At 36.1% G+C, this 17,498-nt stretch overlaps 1 protein-coding gene across 1 annotated transcript in view; it reads right to left on the bottom strand.

Moving 5' to 3' along the window:
- Window positions 1-223: 223 nt before the first annotated feature.
- Window positions 224-17,498, bottom strand: part of bark (protein bark beetle) — a 140,751-nt gene continuing 123,476 nt past the window's right edge. The window contains 9 exon segments of the mRNA XM_067106238.1: window positions 224-3,396; window positions 5,414-5,467; window positions 6,010-6,165; window positions 9,534-9,722; window positions 13,034-13,254; window positions 13,867-14,126; window positions 14,837-14,990; window positions 15,494-15,671; window positions 16,541-16,666. Of these exon segments, the coding sequence (XP_066962339.1) occupies window positions 3,054-3,396; window positions 5,414-5,467; window positions 6,010-6,165; window positions 9,534-9,722; window positions 13,034-13,254; window positions 13,867-14,126; window positions 14,837-14,990; window positions 15,494-15,671; window positions 16,541-16,666 (1,681 nt within the window). The 3' untranslated portion in view covers window positions 224-3,053.

The following is a 17,498-nucleotide window of genomic DNA, read 5'->3' on the forward strand; positions in this document are numbered from 1 at the left end:
TATATATATATATATATATATATACATATCCCCTTGAAATAACGATACAGTAAACGTGATAATGACATGACAAGGTGACTGATGATGGTGAAAATTATGATGATGATAATGATAATAATAATGACATTGATGAATAATAAAACTTGAAAAATGCATTGTGACTCCATACTTTGTAACCATCAAGTTTCTCTCTTAATATTTATTTATTTATTAATTTATCAAATTTATTTATTTATATATTTATTTTTGAGTAAGTGGATACTTTCATAATCCTAATTATTTATAATGTACCACTTATATACATTCTAATTGATCGACCTTGTATTTATACTTGTAAATCATTTATGCATACATTTATGCATATATACATACACCACACGCATTTCACACATGATACACATACGGGTATGTATACATTGACAATCTATGAATACACACTGTATTCACATGACCTATACGTGTATGCATGTATATTTCTTCATCTGTAGTTATACATAAATGAATAATTTATAATTGCTTCTAACACCATTACAGAATACATGGAATCGATGGCGACAGCTTTTGTGACGCCAGGTTACAGAATCAGATTAATTCAGAATACATGGGTTCGATGCCCACAGCTTTTGTGACGCCAGATACAGAATCAGATTAATTCAGAATACATGACATCGATGCCCACAGCTTTTGTGACGCCAGGTTACAGAACCAGATTAATTCAGAATACTCGAATTCGATGCCCACAGCTTTTGTGACGCCAGGTTACAGAATCAGATTAATTCAGAATACTCGAATTCGATGCCCACAGCTTTTGTGACGCCATTATACAAAATCAGATTAATTTAGAATACATGAAATCGATGCCCACAGCTTTTGTGACGCCAGGTTACAGAATCAGATTAATTCAGAATACACGACATCGATGCCCACAGCTTTTGTGACGCCAGGTTACAGAATCAGATTAATTCAGAATACATGACATCGATGCCCACAGCTTTTGTGACGACAGGTTACAGAATCAGATTAATTCAGAATACATGACATCGATGCCCACAGCTTTTGTGACGCCAGATTACAGAATCAGGTCAAATCAATGTACAGAGTATATCGTGAGTTCAAAATATAGCAATTAATATTAATATATTAATATAACTGTCTTCAGAGTATATTACTGATTTTGAATATTTCATCGTTGCTGTATGGGAATATTATTTACAATATTATAATATTTGGTTTCTCTTCAAATTACAGAACTTTATATTATTCTGTTTATCTTCAAATTGAAGAACACTTGTAACTGATTTTGATTTATCATTGCTGTAACTTCTTAATTACAGGCTTTTATCACGAGTACATCTACTAATAATTCTATAAAAAAAATTATGAAGAACTTTTCCTTAATGGAAACAAAACATTTATGTCAATAAATCATGCTTAGGAAAAGCATTTTTAAAAAGTCCGTAGTGGAAGACACATTTGGTAAACATCTTGCAGTCTGAACAAAATATTCGTGAATGTGGATTACTCAATAATTTCTGTATATCTACAGGGTCATAACATGAAGGACGACTGTATACTGTATACAGACATATACAGTTTACTCGGGAGAGACTCAGAACGAAATTAATGCCATCATACGTAAGCAATGACGAACTACATTAAATATGACAGACACGCTTGGAAAAAAACAGAACATAAACAAGTTTACAAGTTTGTACTGTACACAGATATGGAATCGTGGGGTTAAAAAATGATGCTCTCTCTCTCTCTCTCTCTCTCTCTCTCTCTCTCAGGAGGCATTGTGGAAAATTTCCTCTCCCATCAAGGAAGAAGAAGAAGAATGGTATTAACAGTAAATATTGGACATATCACTTTGAATACGAAGGCTTGGAAGATATATTTTCTTGCAGTTTGTCTCAAGTTTTAGCTCAGTGGTTCCTGAATCCTGTCTGCACTGAAAAGTGGCATTTTTCACTGAACCACAAGTGACCATCCCAAATTTGAGGATTCAGACCAACCCGTGGCCTCTCTCTCAGGTCAGGATACTTCAGGATACACTGACCACAGGTGCCACCCAAATTTTACGATCCAAATCAACCCGTGACCTTTCAGAGGTCTCAGACCAGCAGACCAAGCCTTGAGCTCTCTCTCAGGTCAGGATAACTTCAGGACACACAGACGAGTGACCATCTAAATTTTAGAATCTAGGCCAACCTGTGACCTTCCTCAGGTCAGGATAACTTCAGGACACTCCAACACAGCCATCTACACTTTTCTGTAATGGCTGATTCCACTGACACTTATCATTTCCCGCACTTTTTAAGTTATGAATGACCCTTCCTGAACACTGCTATGACTGGATAGAATAGGTTGCTCAAGGAGCGTACCTTTTCTGGCATAAGGCCAGCTTACTCTACACAAACACACGATTAGGTCTCCATCACTTTTAAGATATAAATAACCTCTACTACTTTTGCTGAACACTGCTTTGATATGATTTTACAGGCTGCTCTCCAGGAGCAAGATATGTGCTGGCATAAGGCCAGCTTATTCTAAAAACACACACTAGATTGGATCTACTGATCTAAGCTGTTATAGCATCAAAAAATATCCTTTTTTCTTTCCAAGGCACAAACAGAAGGGCAGACTTTGATTGTGTAAACTTGAAGTCCACGCTCCAAGGGTGTCATTTATTAAAAGCTAAATATATTCTAAATAATGGTATACCTAGTAGTCTTTGATGGTTTCATTGGCTACAAAATAATGTTTCAGATAGTTTTGTAGATAGTTCTGTATCTTTTTGGAAGCTTCATTTGAGGAGTAATAGCCTTAAACACAAATGCCAGGGATTGTCACTTCGGTTCTAGAAAGTATATCATGGGAAATAGTAGATTCTTTATAAATATCTTATAGACTGATATATATATATATATATATATATATATATATATATATATATATATATATATATATATATATATATATATATATGATATATATATATATATATTGTGATGAGTGTAACCCTAAGCAAAGAGGCTAGAACTTCCCCCATGTTACATAGCCGTCTCCAACGGCTGACTTTGGGACCTGCCCTGAGAGAAGTAGTCCCTTGATCCTTGGGATGGTGTAGGCGATCTCCTACCACCTCTTCCACTACCTCCTCCTCCAAATCCTCCTCCTCCTCCTATGCCCGCGGCATCAAGGACGTCCGCGGAGACGTAGTGGAAGGGGGCTCCCTGGTCCCTGGGCAGCGTGGCCGCCTGGTGGGGGTCCTCGTAATCACGCGCCAGGTCGATCTCCTTCTTCATCTCCAGGGTGGAGTCTGTGGCCGCACTCATGGCTGCCAGCTGATTGGTGGAGCCGTGGAGTGACTCGTTACGGAAGCTGGAGGTCGTGCTGTTGGTTGAGAAGTTGAGAAGTAAACAATAGTGTTTTATATACTTATATATACATTATATTTATGGAACTAACAACACAAGGCACAAGTTTCACAGATATGAATTTCTGGCTCCATCGGGATCAAACCTGGTATCTCAAATGAAAGGGCATTACCAATTGACCCACACTGTGTGGGTTAACTGTTAACACCCTGGCCTTCCTTTCATTTAAAAGGCCAAGGTTTTGATCCCAAAGTGAGTCAGAAATTAGGTTTATATATTCCTCAGTAAAATTGTTGAAATTACTGCAAAGCGCAGACTTAATTGTTTTTTTTCATAACTTAGATATCAAAACAGTAAATTTAAAACCCACATTCTGAATCAGATTTAAACACAAATCCAAAAAACTTAAATTTCCACGAGAGTCATTTCAATATTCATTCGTCACTATTGACTGGCGGCACTCTCTTTGCAATGCCAGCTTATAAGATTATATCAATCAACACAAACAATCTGAAATAAAAAACGACGTCGTTAGCGTTAGTCCAAAAACTATTTAAGTCTCAACTATTTAAGCCTTGATGTCAGTCTAAGAGTCTAAACCTAACTAGGTGACGAAGGTAAACACACACCAAATATCTACATAGTTTAGACTATTAATATATAAATTTTGTCTGTGTATAAATAAGTGTACATCTACACACACACACACACACACACACTATCTATCTAGCTATCTATCTATCTATCTAATCTAGCTATACATATATATATATATATATATATATATATATATATATATATATATATATATATATATATATATATATATATATATATATATATATATATATATATATATATATATATATATATATATATATATATATATATATATATATACATACATACAGTTGTCCCTTTACCGAAGTAAATCCAAGCGCATTCATCACAGCCTGTGCTTTCAACAGTGCTTGAGTGTAATTTATATACATTTAAATTTGCAAGTTAAACGCCGGAATTTATACGATATGAAGACATATTCGTTTCACCCGGCTGCTATCTTCTATCGTCAGGTTATTGATGGCTATTGAACCTACCACGAGAGATAGTATACTATTCATAAATATGTATAAAATACACACAAACACACACACACATATATATATATATTTAACTTCAAGAAAAGTAAGCCTTCTGGGATGAAACTGCTACCCAACCTACCACATTTCTTCACCCTGGCTGCAACCCACAACATTTGACTATCTTCCTAGTCATCAGAGGTGCATTTTTGTAGAAAACCTTCTAAATATTATTTCAGGACTTTGCTGTATGTATTATACAAGTGCATGTGTATACACAAAGTTAATATAAGCTATTTATACATAAATGCACATTGCATGAGTATATGCATACTTAATTTATGTAAATACTTAATCAAAACTGTAACCCCTTTTCACTATCTTGCTCTCTCACATTCTCAACACATGATCAAACCATCTCGAAATGATTAATTTTTTACCCATAAAGATATTCCTAGTATATTCCATGTTTTCACAAATCAAATTCATCTGATTCCATATATACTACATTGACAATTCATGTCAAAACTGACATATAATATATGTATATATATATACACATAAATCTATATGTATCATGTATAAACATATATATATATATATATATATATATATATATATATATATATATATATATATATATATATATATATATATAGATACCTGAAATCCGTAGAGGCTTCATAAACATTCCTCTTGCGTTAATTTCATCAAACCAGACAAATAACGATGCACCATTCAAACACAAACAAGGTATTCCACAGGAATAATCAGAAAACACACAATAACAACTACTAATTCAAATTCCACGTGCCAATCAACAAACGACAGTTTAACATCCACAACATCACGACGGAACACGGAGCCAAGAACGAAGAACGGAGAACAAGGAACGGAGGACACAGAATAACAGCAAACCCAACATTCAGGCAAGAACTTCCTTTTGTCAATTACCCGAGCATTGACCACGGTCGGTCCGCTGCAAATCTATCGCAGTAAGGGTCATACCTGTTGTGAGGAGACAGGGAGGTAGAAAGATGTTATAATCACGTTGCTGGTTAGTCTGTCAAAGCTTAAAAGACGACGAGAGGGTCTTATTGAACGTATGGAGAACCATGCTCAAGGAATTCAGAATCTAAAAGGCCTCCAGAGAAATGATATATATTACCCAAAGTTATCAAGATGCAAGGCCTCTTAGAAAGATTACCTGTATCATCCAAAGTTACCAAGATGCAAGGCCTTCTAGAGACCTATTTATAGGTGATGCTAATCTATCATGCATCTATCTCAAAGGACAAAATGAAGCAAGGAACATCTATTCATTAATTAAGCCAAAAAATGCAATAGAAAATAATAAATTTTACCAAGATGCAAGACCTATTTATAGGTGATGTTAATCTATCATGCATCTATCTCCAAGGACATAATCAAGCAGGGACCATCTATTTATCAACTAAGCAAAAATAATTGAAAAGAAAGTAACAAAATATTCATGCACATATACCAACTCTAGACAGCTGTTTCTTTCCTCCTCTCTCCTGACCACCCACCTGTTCATCATAGGCTGGCCCTTCCAAGGAGGCGTGGGCAGCCTCGGCCTCATACCCACTGGCTTTGGGGGCACCGGGGCATGAGGGTGATGGTTCTGTTGAAGGAGGCGAGGGGCAGTGCCATGCCCATAGGTGGAAAAGGGGGGTTTGCCAAAACTGGAAATCAAATACATGGGATGCGTACACAAGCGTCCAGGAAGTCAGAAGTCAAAAATAAATACATGAAAAAAATAATTAAAATTAAAAATATGATCATGCAGTTACTATAGAGCATTGACATACCTTTTACCTTAGGAAGGAAATATAGATGTTTTATTAATTAAAAAAAATTACTGGTCTACAGAAGACAGGTTTTATTTTAGTAAATCGTTCATTTGCTGCAAAATGTATTTCTTGTTTGTTAATAAGTTTCAGAGCCAAATTCGTCTGCATACAGAGGTTGTTTTGAAGACTTTATCATACGAAAACGATTTATTTAAGTTCAGATGTACTATTATATAAACTGAATGAATAAATTTTTGATACACGATAAATGTAAATATATATATACGTATATATACATAAATATACATATATATAAATATATAAAGACAAAATCCTAAGTAAAGGACGACAGTCGAAAGGCCTCGCAGCACTCCATTGTTTCTCTTTCCTCGTGGAGTTTGTCTTTATTTATATATTCATCACGTTCCATATTTTCATGATTCAGTTATATATATATTATATATATATATATATATATATATATATATATATATATATATATATATATATATATATATACACATACATACATACATACATATTAATGTATATATATACACATATATATACCAAGCATGTATTAACGAAAGCATGAAGTAATTAAAACAAGACCTGATTATCTCCTCCTCATTTTAGAAATACTTCAGATCATTTCAGAATTCAGGTCAACTCATACAAGTGCATATTCGATGCATCGAGGAGTTTATGAATAAACTAGCATACATCTGAATACTTTATTAGATCACATACAGGGGAATACATTTGCAGCAGAAGGAACGACATCCAAAAAAAAAAAATAATAATAATAATAATTACAAGATACGAAAGTAAAGAAAGGAATTTATCAACACAGAACTACTGGGCTTTTAAAGTTGTTAAAAGCTGTTAGGTTGATCTACACAGATTGAAGCATAAAGGACCCTGTCCTCTCTTCAATTTCCATCCATTTACCAGTGCTTTGAAGAAGCCCAGACGACTAATCAATGAGAGATCTCATAAATGAATCCGTGACTGCATTACAGGTAATCTAGTTTTTAGTTTTTTTAGAAAATAAATCATTAGTCGAGCTAAGTAGCAATACGTTTGATTCAAAATTGACATCAGTTACCCTGGGAGAGTGTGATGCTTTGTTATCAATGATATTTCACATCGAATTATGAACTGAGGCATCTGAATTATAATAATGAACGAGAATTATTATTGTTAGAATATTTCTACAGAAGAGAATTATACATGTGAGAGCATTCTACATGTTAGTGCTAGGTAAAAGATTTTTTTTCCAGATTACGAAGTCAAACGTGTTTCTCTGAATGTGTACAAGATATCTGATATCTCCATGAAATATCTAAAGATATCTACATTATTCTGAAGATTTCTACTGACGGGAAATTAAAACTGAATGAAGACATTTAGATGTCTTCATGAAGTTTCTAAAGATAGCTACATCATTCTGAAGATCTCTACTGATGAGAAAATTAATCTTTGCCAGGCTGCAAGAGACAGGAACTCCAAAGAAACCCCTTAAGAGAAAATATGATAAAAGAGGAAAAACGTGAGAGAACATAGAGGAAGAATTCTTCCAAAAGCTTAACCTTTCTTAAGGGAGGAAGTTGGACAGTTTAAAAACCAGGAATGGTAAATCGTAGCGTCTTTCAGAAGTAATATCAGACTACTGACTGCAGTCCTCACCAGAGAATTTTAGGGTGCAGTAAAACCTTAATGAATTGTCACGCCAGAAGATGTCTGTAAGTGATTCCAGTGACAGAGTGTGTTCATGCAATCATGTGTTTGTGTCAGAAGACAGTAAAACGTTTTCAACGCCACGAGACGTTTCTGAAGTTGAAAACAGCATTGGGAAAGAATCCTTACCTTTTTGTGTATTGTGGGTTAAAATTCCTAACTCCTAGCCTAAGGGTAATCTCAAAAAGGGTGTCAGGGCACTACGTTGGCGTCAGGTTAATGAGGTATGAATCTACCTTGAATGTAATTTTGTGGAGTTGGTAAAGAATTGTTGTTGTACACGATTAAGCAGGCCTTATGCCACCACGGGCTCTTATTCATAGAGCACCCAATGAGTGAAAAGAATTGAAAATTGTCGCGTCTTTGTAAGCTTACACTAAAGTTATCTAGAATGAATCCTGTAAATTACTGTAAAGTCATCTGTCCGTTCATGAAATGATGTGTAATATTCATTATGTATATCTATCAAGAATGTTAAGATCTGTTTTTAACTGAAAATCCTAACACTATAGTGTATATGTATTGCTAAATATTCTTTTTTCACATCAGCGGTTGTAAATGAAAAGACTCTTATAACTTTGGCAGAAGTTCAGTATAGATATAATGTATCTCTAGCATATAAAGGCCCCAAGAACTGAATGCTACTGAAGTTACAGCATTACTGAAATGCTCAGTGATATTTCAAATAAGGGTATTTCAGAAGTTTAAGTATTGTTCAAGTCTAGGCTTTTACTTCTGGTGTATGTGTGTATGCTTAATTCTATGTATGGCTGGAGATGTGTATTGTTCAAGGCTATGTAGTGTTTAACTCCGTCTATGGCTGACTATGGCCACTGAAGGGATACCTACTGGGAAATCTGTACATTTCTTATTGTTGATGGCTATGTACTGTTGAAGCGAGTCTACGGCTGCCTATGGTTACTAAAGGGGTGCCTATTGGTAAATCTGTGCATTTCTAAAGTTTGTGTACTGCTTTGTAACTGCTGATGAATGTGTGTGGTTAAGTCTATGTACTGCTGGAGATATGTATTGTTCAAGGCTACATATTGCTGAAATCCGTCAGTGCTGCCTATGATCACTGAACGGGTACCTATAGGTAAATCTGTTCATTTCTGAAATCTGTGTGTGGCTTTGTAACTGGTGATGTATGTGTATGCATAAGTCTACAAAATGCTGAAGGTATGTATTTTTTAAGGTTAAGTGTTGCTGAAGTCAGTCTATGGCCACCTATGGTCACTGGAGGGGTACCTATTGGTAAAACTGTGCATTTCTGAAGTCTGCGTATAGCTAAAGTTCCCAAACAGACAACAGACCTTTATGTAAATCACTATGTTCCATAAAGTTTCAAGTCCCTATCTCAATTATTCATCCCCTGGGGAGCCTGAATGAGTAACCCCTGGAAAGACTGAATGACAGGCCCCCTAAGAAGACTGACTGAAAGCCTGATAAATCCTCCTTCCGTTTCCCTACCACCTCCGACGGGAACGCGCCTTCTGAGGGACACACACACAAATACTCACGTGGTGGGCGAGTTGTTATTGTCAGATCCGTTCCAGTGCTGGGAGGAATTCTCATGGAAGAAGGTGCTGTTGTCCCTGGAAGGATAGGCCGAGTTGTCCCTGAACCCGTGGTTCTGGAAAGTCATGTTAAAACTGGGGTGGACCAACTCGTTAACATTCTCGTTTTCCAGGCGTGGGTCGTGGGTAAATCTGGAATAAGAGGAGGGAGGGGAGGAGGGAGGGGGCTAATTCAGTGGGTTGGCCTTTTTCTTCTTGTCCTTTAAGGTTTTTTGACAAGTGGTCTTACATCTATGTCTATCACTAGACCTACATAATGTGAATATGTATACATGGATATTACACTCATTGAAGTATTCTTAATATCCTTTGTCAGCCACATGTAGTATTGGTGACTTTTTGGGGTAAATCCTACATATATATATATATATATATATATATATATATATATATATATATATATATATATATATATATATATATATATATATATATATATGGATATATACTATAACTATATACACTTATGTATAAATACTTACAAAACTAGATTGTAAAAACATGAAAACACTGTACCACTTATTTCCACAAAGACAGAACCTGTAAGAAAGTATATGAACGACACAAGACTTATAAAACACAAGAGATGTACCTATTTGCTTAACACAATTGGAAAAGGCCAAAGCCTCTTCCTGGGCGTCACAAACAGATGTCTCAGACAAAAAAAAAAAGAAAACTCCTTCCAATTACAGCAGACATGAAGGTGTTACCAAACAGAAACAAAGGAACAAAAGTGTTTTGTTGAATCACGACGACAAAGACACGCAATGACAGATTTCTAGACTGAGAAATTTCTGAAATTCTTGAGACAGCGGATTTCGAAATGGCACAGTCAACAAATGAAGGTTTCAGGACCGTGGGATGTTTATGAAAACTTCACGTCAGCCTGGTACTATCAGAAAACTTCGTATCATCCTGGTACTAAACAGTTAGACTGTTGAAAGGAACTTCTGTACCAAACAAGGGTTGGGAAAAGACTGGGACTTTGTCTTCCAGCTATTCTGAGGTACGTCAGAACTACAGGAATGGTTAGCAGAAGTTCTGCTGGACATCAAGAAACGTAGAGAAGAACTCTGCTGTTGGAAGGAGCTTCTAAAATCCTAGAACCTCAAGTATCAGTCTGAATGGAAGTTCTGAGCAGTGTCTGTGGCCTGTATATTAGTGAGGCCACTTTGATTTAAAAGAGGATCCGAGACGAGTTCCTTATTGTGACACAGCATGCTCCTACAAGTTTTGAAAATGAGCTTACTGGAGAAACAAATCCATAGTTACGTATGGGTATAAATATATTTAGAAATAAATCTAAACAGAAAGCTTTCGGGAATCTGTTCGATTCCCCTTTTCAAAGGGGGAACAGATTCCCGAAAGCTATCCGTTTATATTTATTTTTAAATATATTTGTACCAATACCAAACTGTGGATTTGTTTCTCCATTTCAAGACTGATGAGCTTTATTGACATAATTTCTCTTTGTCAATTCTCCTAGTAATTTTCGTGAATGGCCCTACCCTTTCCTCGTAGGATTAAGGGCTGGACAACATTCAAAGCCAAGATTGAATTATGAAGACAAAGTTCTAACCCTAGTAACTTGCACAGGTTAGTAAACTATATTAAGACTGCAAATTATTCCTAGATTTTTAATACTTTGTTTCAAACTCATGGGCTAAATATTAATTTACTTCTTGGAAGCATCAAAATTGCTTTTGACAAATCAGGTATCTGAAAGAGAGACTAAATTGAGTTGAAATGTTATATACACATTGTATGATGAGTATTAACTGTATAAATAACCATTTATATACAGAGTAGTTAAAGTATTGTATACCTTTACAAACACTTATCCACCAGATATTAATTCCACATCTATTTGATTAAAGGTGAAACATGCACAAAAAAATAAAGGTGTTATCACACACAAAAAAAATATTAAAACAAAATCCAGTTAATGAATAGATGTCCTTTACAAAAAAAAAAAAAATCCAGCAAAAAAAAAACCGTCCTGGAATTCCAGGATGAAAAGGAGAGCCAAAAGGATAATTATGGAATCCTTCCCTATCTCGGGAACCCCTGTCTTTTGGGGGTCCCGCAGGATATGAGGGAGCGGAAGGACATTATCGGTTACCTATAATAATGTCTCCGTTTCTCAGAGTCCTATAGAGGATCGTTTTGTGAGAGCCGACTGTCGAAAGCGGATTCCGAGTCCTAGAGGATGCTTTCATTTGCGAGCAACTACGAGCAAAGACGAGTAAATACGAGCCAGTACAAGCAAATATGAGCGAGTACGAGCATATATAAGCAAGTACGAGCATATATGAACAAGTAAGAGTAAGTACGAGCAAATATGAGCAAAGTGCGAGCAAGTACTGGCAAATATGAACAAGTGCGAGCAGATAGAAGCAAATTACGAGCAAGTACTGGCAAATATGAGCAAATACGAGGAAGTACTAGCAAACACGAGCGAATATGAGCAAAGTACGAGCAAGCACTGGCAAATATGAGCAAGTACTGGCAAAAATGAACAAGTACGAGCAAATACGAGGGAGTACGAGCACATAAGAGCAAGTATACTCCGAGTGACGGATTAACCTCCCGCGAACAAAACTAGGACGACACAGCAGCCAGTTCTCTTTGTAGTTTTAGTAATTTGCTCTCGTTTTCATCTATCTATCTATTAATTTACGAGCAAGTACGAGCAAATGTGAGCAAGTACGAGCTAGTAAAAACCGACCAACCGATCCAGGATGAGAATCCGGATTAATCACTTTCAACACCTGTACTTCCTCCTTCTCATCACATTCTTGAACTGTACTTACTCCTTCTCATCACATTCTCCACCTTTTAGTACCTGTGCTTACTCCTTCTCATCAATTTTTCCATCTCATCACATTCTCCAACTGTACTTACTCCTTCTCATCACATTCTTGAACTGTACTTCCTCCTTCTCATCACATTCTTGAACTGTACTGACTCCTTCTCATCACATTCTTGAACTGTACTGACTCCTCATCACAATCTTGAACTGTACTGACTCCTTCACATCACATTCTTGAACTGTACTTCTTTCTCACCACATTCTTGAACTGTACTGACTCCTTCTCATCACATTCCGGAACTGTACTTCTTTCTCACCACATTCTTGAACTGTACTTCCTCCATCTCGTCACATTCTCCACCTTTTACTACCTGTACTTACTCCTTCTCATCAACTTTTTCATCTCATCACATTCTCCACCTGGACTTCCTCCCTCTCATCACATTCTCCACCTGCACTTACTCATTCCCATCCCGTCCTCTGCCTGCACTCCCTCCTTCTCATCAAATCCTCCACCTATACTTCCTCCTTCTCATCACATTCTCCACCTGTACTTACCCCTTCTCATCCCAACCTTTCCCTGCCCCCAAGAAAGGTCGACAACGACCTAGGCCCGAGAGACCAGACTCACCTGGCGTCTATGTTCGTCGTGTAGCTGGGAGGCGACTGGGTGGTCGTCGTCTCCTCGTACACGACGAAACTCGGGTCTTCGTCGACGGATGAATTCAGCTGCGACTTGGCGATCGAGTCGAAGGAACCGTGGAGGCCGTTCATGCGGGAACCCATGCTCCCCGCGGAGGCTCCGCCCCCACCGCCTCCGCCGGCCTTCATTGGGGACGCCCTGTGGGAGTCCTGCGGAGGATGGGAAGGAATATGTGTATATGTATGTATATATATGTATAAAGTATATATATAAATAAATTTCTGGCTCACATCAGGATCGAGGCCTGCCCAGGTTAATGCCTTAGGTACAGTGGTACTCGGGTTCCAACTTCTTTCATGACTTGTGTGGCCTGGTTGGCAGCGGTCATCTCTTTCAATTGAAATACCTGGGTTCGATCTGATGTGTATTTTTGTTCCATGTGATTGTGTGTTGATATTTCTAATGCATATATTGTATATATATATATATATATATATATATATATATATATATATATATATATATATACTAAATATAAATAAATATATATATATATATATATATATATATATATATATATATATATATATATATATATAAAACAATATTATAATATATAAATATATATATATATATATATATAATATATATATAAATATATAATATATGTAGAGAGAGAGAGAGAGAGAGAGAGGAGAAATTATTCTCCTAAGAATCTTCTTTGAATAGAGAGGCAAAATGAGAAACACAAAACACAAAACTCACTAGAGAGAGAGAGAGAGAGAGAGAGAGAGAGAACCACACAAAAAAAAAAAACCTACGGGAATAATCCTCCTCCTTCCGTTATCGCTGAATCCACCGCTCGTAGTCGACATGGCCGACATGGCCGACCGATTCGACCTTATGGAAGCCCTGATCGAATTTCGGCGAATGATCCTCTCCTTCCTTCGGTGACGGGACTTGCACACCCAGCAGGAGACGCAGGCCACCACCAGGATCAGGCAGCCGACGGTGGCGGCAATGGCAGCCAGGGCTAGGGTGTCTGACACCCAGGCGTACTTGTCGATGGTCTCGTCCGGGTCTGGAGTTGTCGGGAGAATGGGAGAGCGGGGAGAGATTTAGTGGGAATTTTGTTATTCTTTTCGTTTGTTTTGGTTATGATTTATTCATTTTGTTGAGGTATTCATTTGTATTCTTTATTTCTTTGTCTGGTCATTCATTTTTCACTTTATTATGTAAGCTTTAGTTATGATTTGTTTCATTTTTTCTTTGTCAAGTTTTGCTCATGTATATAATAATAATAACAATAACAATAATAATAATAATAATAATAATAATAATAATAATAATAATAATGATGATAATACTATCTCAGCATCCATTTCACCTATGAATCTCCTCTGAATAATAATAATAATAATAATAATAATAATAATAATAATAATAATAATAATAATAATAATAATAATAATAATCTCCTCTGAATAATAATAATAATAATAATAATAATAATAATAATAATAATAATAATAATAATAATAATAATAATAATAATATCTCAGCATCAAGTTCACCTATGAATCTCCCCTGAATAATAATAATAATAGTAATAATAATAATAATAATAATAATAATAATAAACATCAAGTAATGAATCTCCTCCTCTGAATAATAATAATAATAATAATCAACATCAAGTTCATAATAATAAAATAATAATACCCCAGAATAAGTAATAATAATAATAATAATAATAATAAAATAATAATAATAATAATAACATTCACTCACCCGATTCGCAAATGAAGGGCAGATTGAGATCGCAGTCTACCGACCGCACCTGTCTATATACAAAGGCGGCGCATCCGCCGACAACATCCAGATGCTGTACCCAGACCATGTCGTATTCCCACCGATATTCCGGCTGCTGTTCCAGGAGCCAGTTCTGGAATGGGAGGAGGAGGAGGAGGTGGTGAGTGTTGGTTGTGTGGGAGGGGAGAGGAGGGAGGAAGAGGGGAGGGAAGAGGGGGTGAGTGGGGATAAAGTTTGGTGCATATGTTTTTGTATGTTGGTTTTGTTTCACTGTTCTCGGGGGTTTGTTGTGGTTTGTGTGCGTGCGCGCGTGTGTGTGTGTAGGTGTACACATTTGCAGTGTATGTATATATGTATGCATATATATATAATATATATATGTGTGTGTGTACGTGTATATGTTGAATTAAAATGTATGAGCGTGAATGTGTTAACTTAGGATCCCATATATAATTTGTAAGAAATCATTTATTTCCTTCTACCAAAAAGTTACACATTGATAATTTCATAACTGATGTCATAAAAAAGAACGAAACTGATCCCTAACCTTTCACGAAGAAGAAGAAGAAGAAGAAGAAGAAGAAGAAGAAGAAGAAGAAGAAGAAGAAGAAGAAGAAGAATTGAGTCCTTCCCTACCTGCACTTCGTAATACCACTTCTGCAGGAAGGGTAACGAGGCGTTGTCTTTCTTGCAGAAGGCCTTGGCTTCATCGTACCTCACAGGCGCGCCCACGTACAGGTAGCAGGCGTCCCCGACGCGGGTGTAGCCCGGTTCACACCCTCGCAACAGGGTGTAGTTGTTCAGCTTCCATTCGCTGGAGAGAGAGGGTGTTAAAAGAGAGAGAGAGAGGTATTGTATATTTTCACTTGTTCTCAATTAACAAATAAAATACCTGGCTTATTGTTTTACCTTCTGGGTAAATTTCTTTCTGAATGTTGACTTATGCCTCTGTGTTCATAGGTTTTCACCTGTTCTTACTCTAAACTCTTACCTGTATTTACTCTAAGCCCTTATCTGCCCTTACTCGAGCTCTGGAGTCTTACCTGTCCTGAGTCTGAATATTACCTTTGTTTACTCTAAACTCTTACCTGTCCTTAATCTAACTCTTACATGTTTTTACTCAAAACTCTCACCTGTATTTACTCTAAACTCTTGCCTGTCATTACGCTAAATATTACCTGTATTTACTCTAAACTCTTACCTGTTATTACTCTAAATATTACCTGTATTTACTCTAAACTCTTGCCTGTCATTACTCTAAATATTACCTGCATTTACTCTAAACCCTTACCTGTCCCTACTTCAAATCTTACTTGTCTTTACTTTAAACTCTCACCTGCCCTTACTCTAAAATCTCACCTGTCTTTACCCTAAACTCTCACCTGTCCTTACCCTAAACTCTTACGTGTCCTTACCCTACACTCTTACCTGTCCTTACTCTAAACTCTTACCTGACCTCACCCTAAACTCTCACCTGTCCTTACCCTAAACTCTCACCTGTCCTTACTCTAAACTCTTACCTGACCTCACCCCTAAACTCTCACCTGTCCTTACTCTAAACTTTTACCTGTCCTTACCCTAAACTCTCACCTGTCTTTACTTTAAACTTTTACCTGTCCTTACCCTACACTCTCACCTGTCCTTACTCTAAACTTTTACCTGTCCTTACCCTAAAACTCTCACCTGTAATCAACACTGAGGAGGGTGCGGTCGTCCTGTTTATCATGAATCCTGCCGGAGACGGCGACGCTGGTATTAAATCCCCACCAGTTGTTGCGAGCATCGATTGGCGTCTTCCAGACGTCGGCTCTGTTTACATAGTTTGAAGAAGGAAGTTTTAGAATTAAAATCATTATAAATAATTTTAACAATTAGAATAATTTAGAATTACAATAAATAATTAACCCTATCATTACATTTTCAGCGTGAGAAATTACTATGAACTTGTCAAAAATAGTTTTGAATTAAATTTATGAATGAACGTCACGATTCTGGTTTACTATTTCATTCATGAATATTGTACTTTACTCTATATTTGTGAATGAAATTTACTATTCTGGTTTACACCTCCATTCATAAATATTGTACTTTAGTCTGAATTATCATAATTGGGTGTATTTTTGAAATCGCTCTAACTTTTTTATTTAACGCTTTCTACAGATTTTAAACGTAACATGTTAATGATGGTAATGTTTATTAATGGGATTTATCAACTGTGTTAATATATAGGTTTGATATGTACAGCTAATTTACCAGGAATTTTATGTTAAAACGGTGATATTAGTTACTGATCAATATAAATTGCCATAAACCCCATTTAATATTTAGAGTATCTGCTGTTCATAAGCTTAAGTTTTTACAATTTACTTACATTTTTATCTACTTATTTTCGAATTTGTTAATTTATTTTTCTTCTTTTCTAATGACTGATCTCTTCTTTCTATATTTCCTTTTACCTTCTGTTACGTCTTTCAAATAAACATCATAATATTCTTTGGAAGCTTGAATTACAAGTCATTGGCCCCTGTGGTGGGCTTGTTCCATATGAATAGGTGTTCATCTTCTGAATAATAATAATAATAATAATAATAATAATAATAATAATAATAATAATAATAATAATAATAATAATAATAATAAT

This window comes from Macrobrachium rosenbergii, chromosome 7 (genome assembly GCF_040412425.1).
Source record: "Macrobrachium rosenbergii isolate ZJJX-2024 chromosome 7, ASM4041242v1, whole genome shotgun sequence".
Taxonomy (NCBI): domain Eukaryota; kingdom Metazoa; phylum Arthropoda; class Malacostraca; order Decapoda; family Palaemonidae; genus Macrobrachium; species Macrobrachium rosenbergii.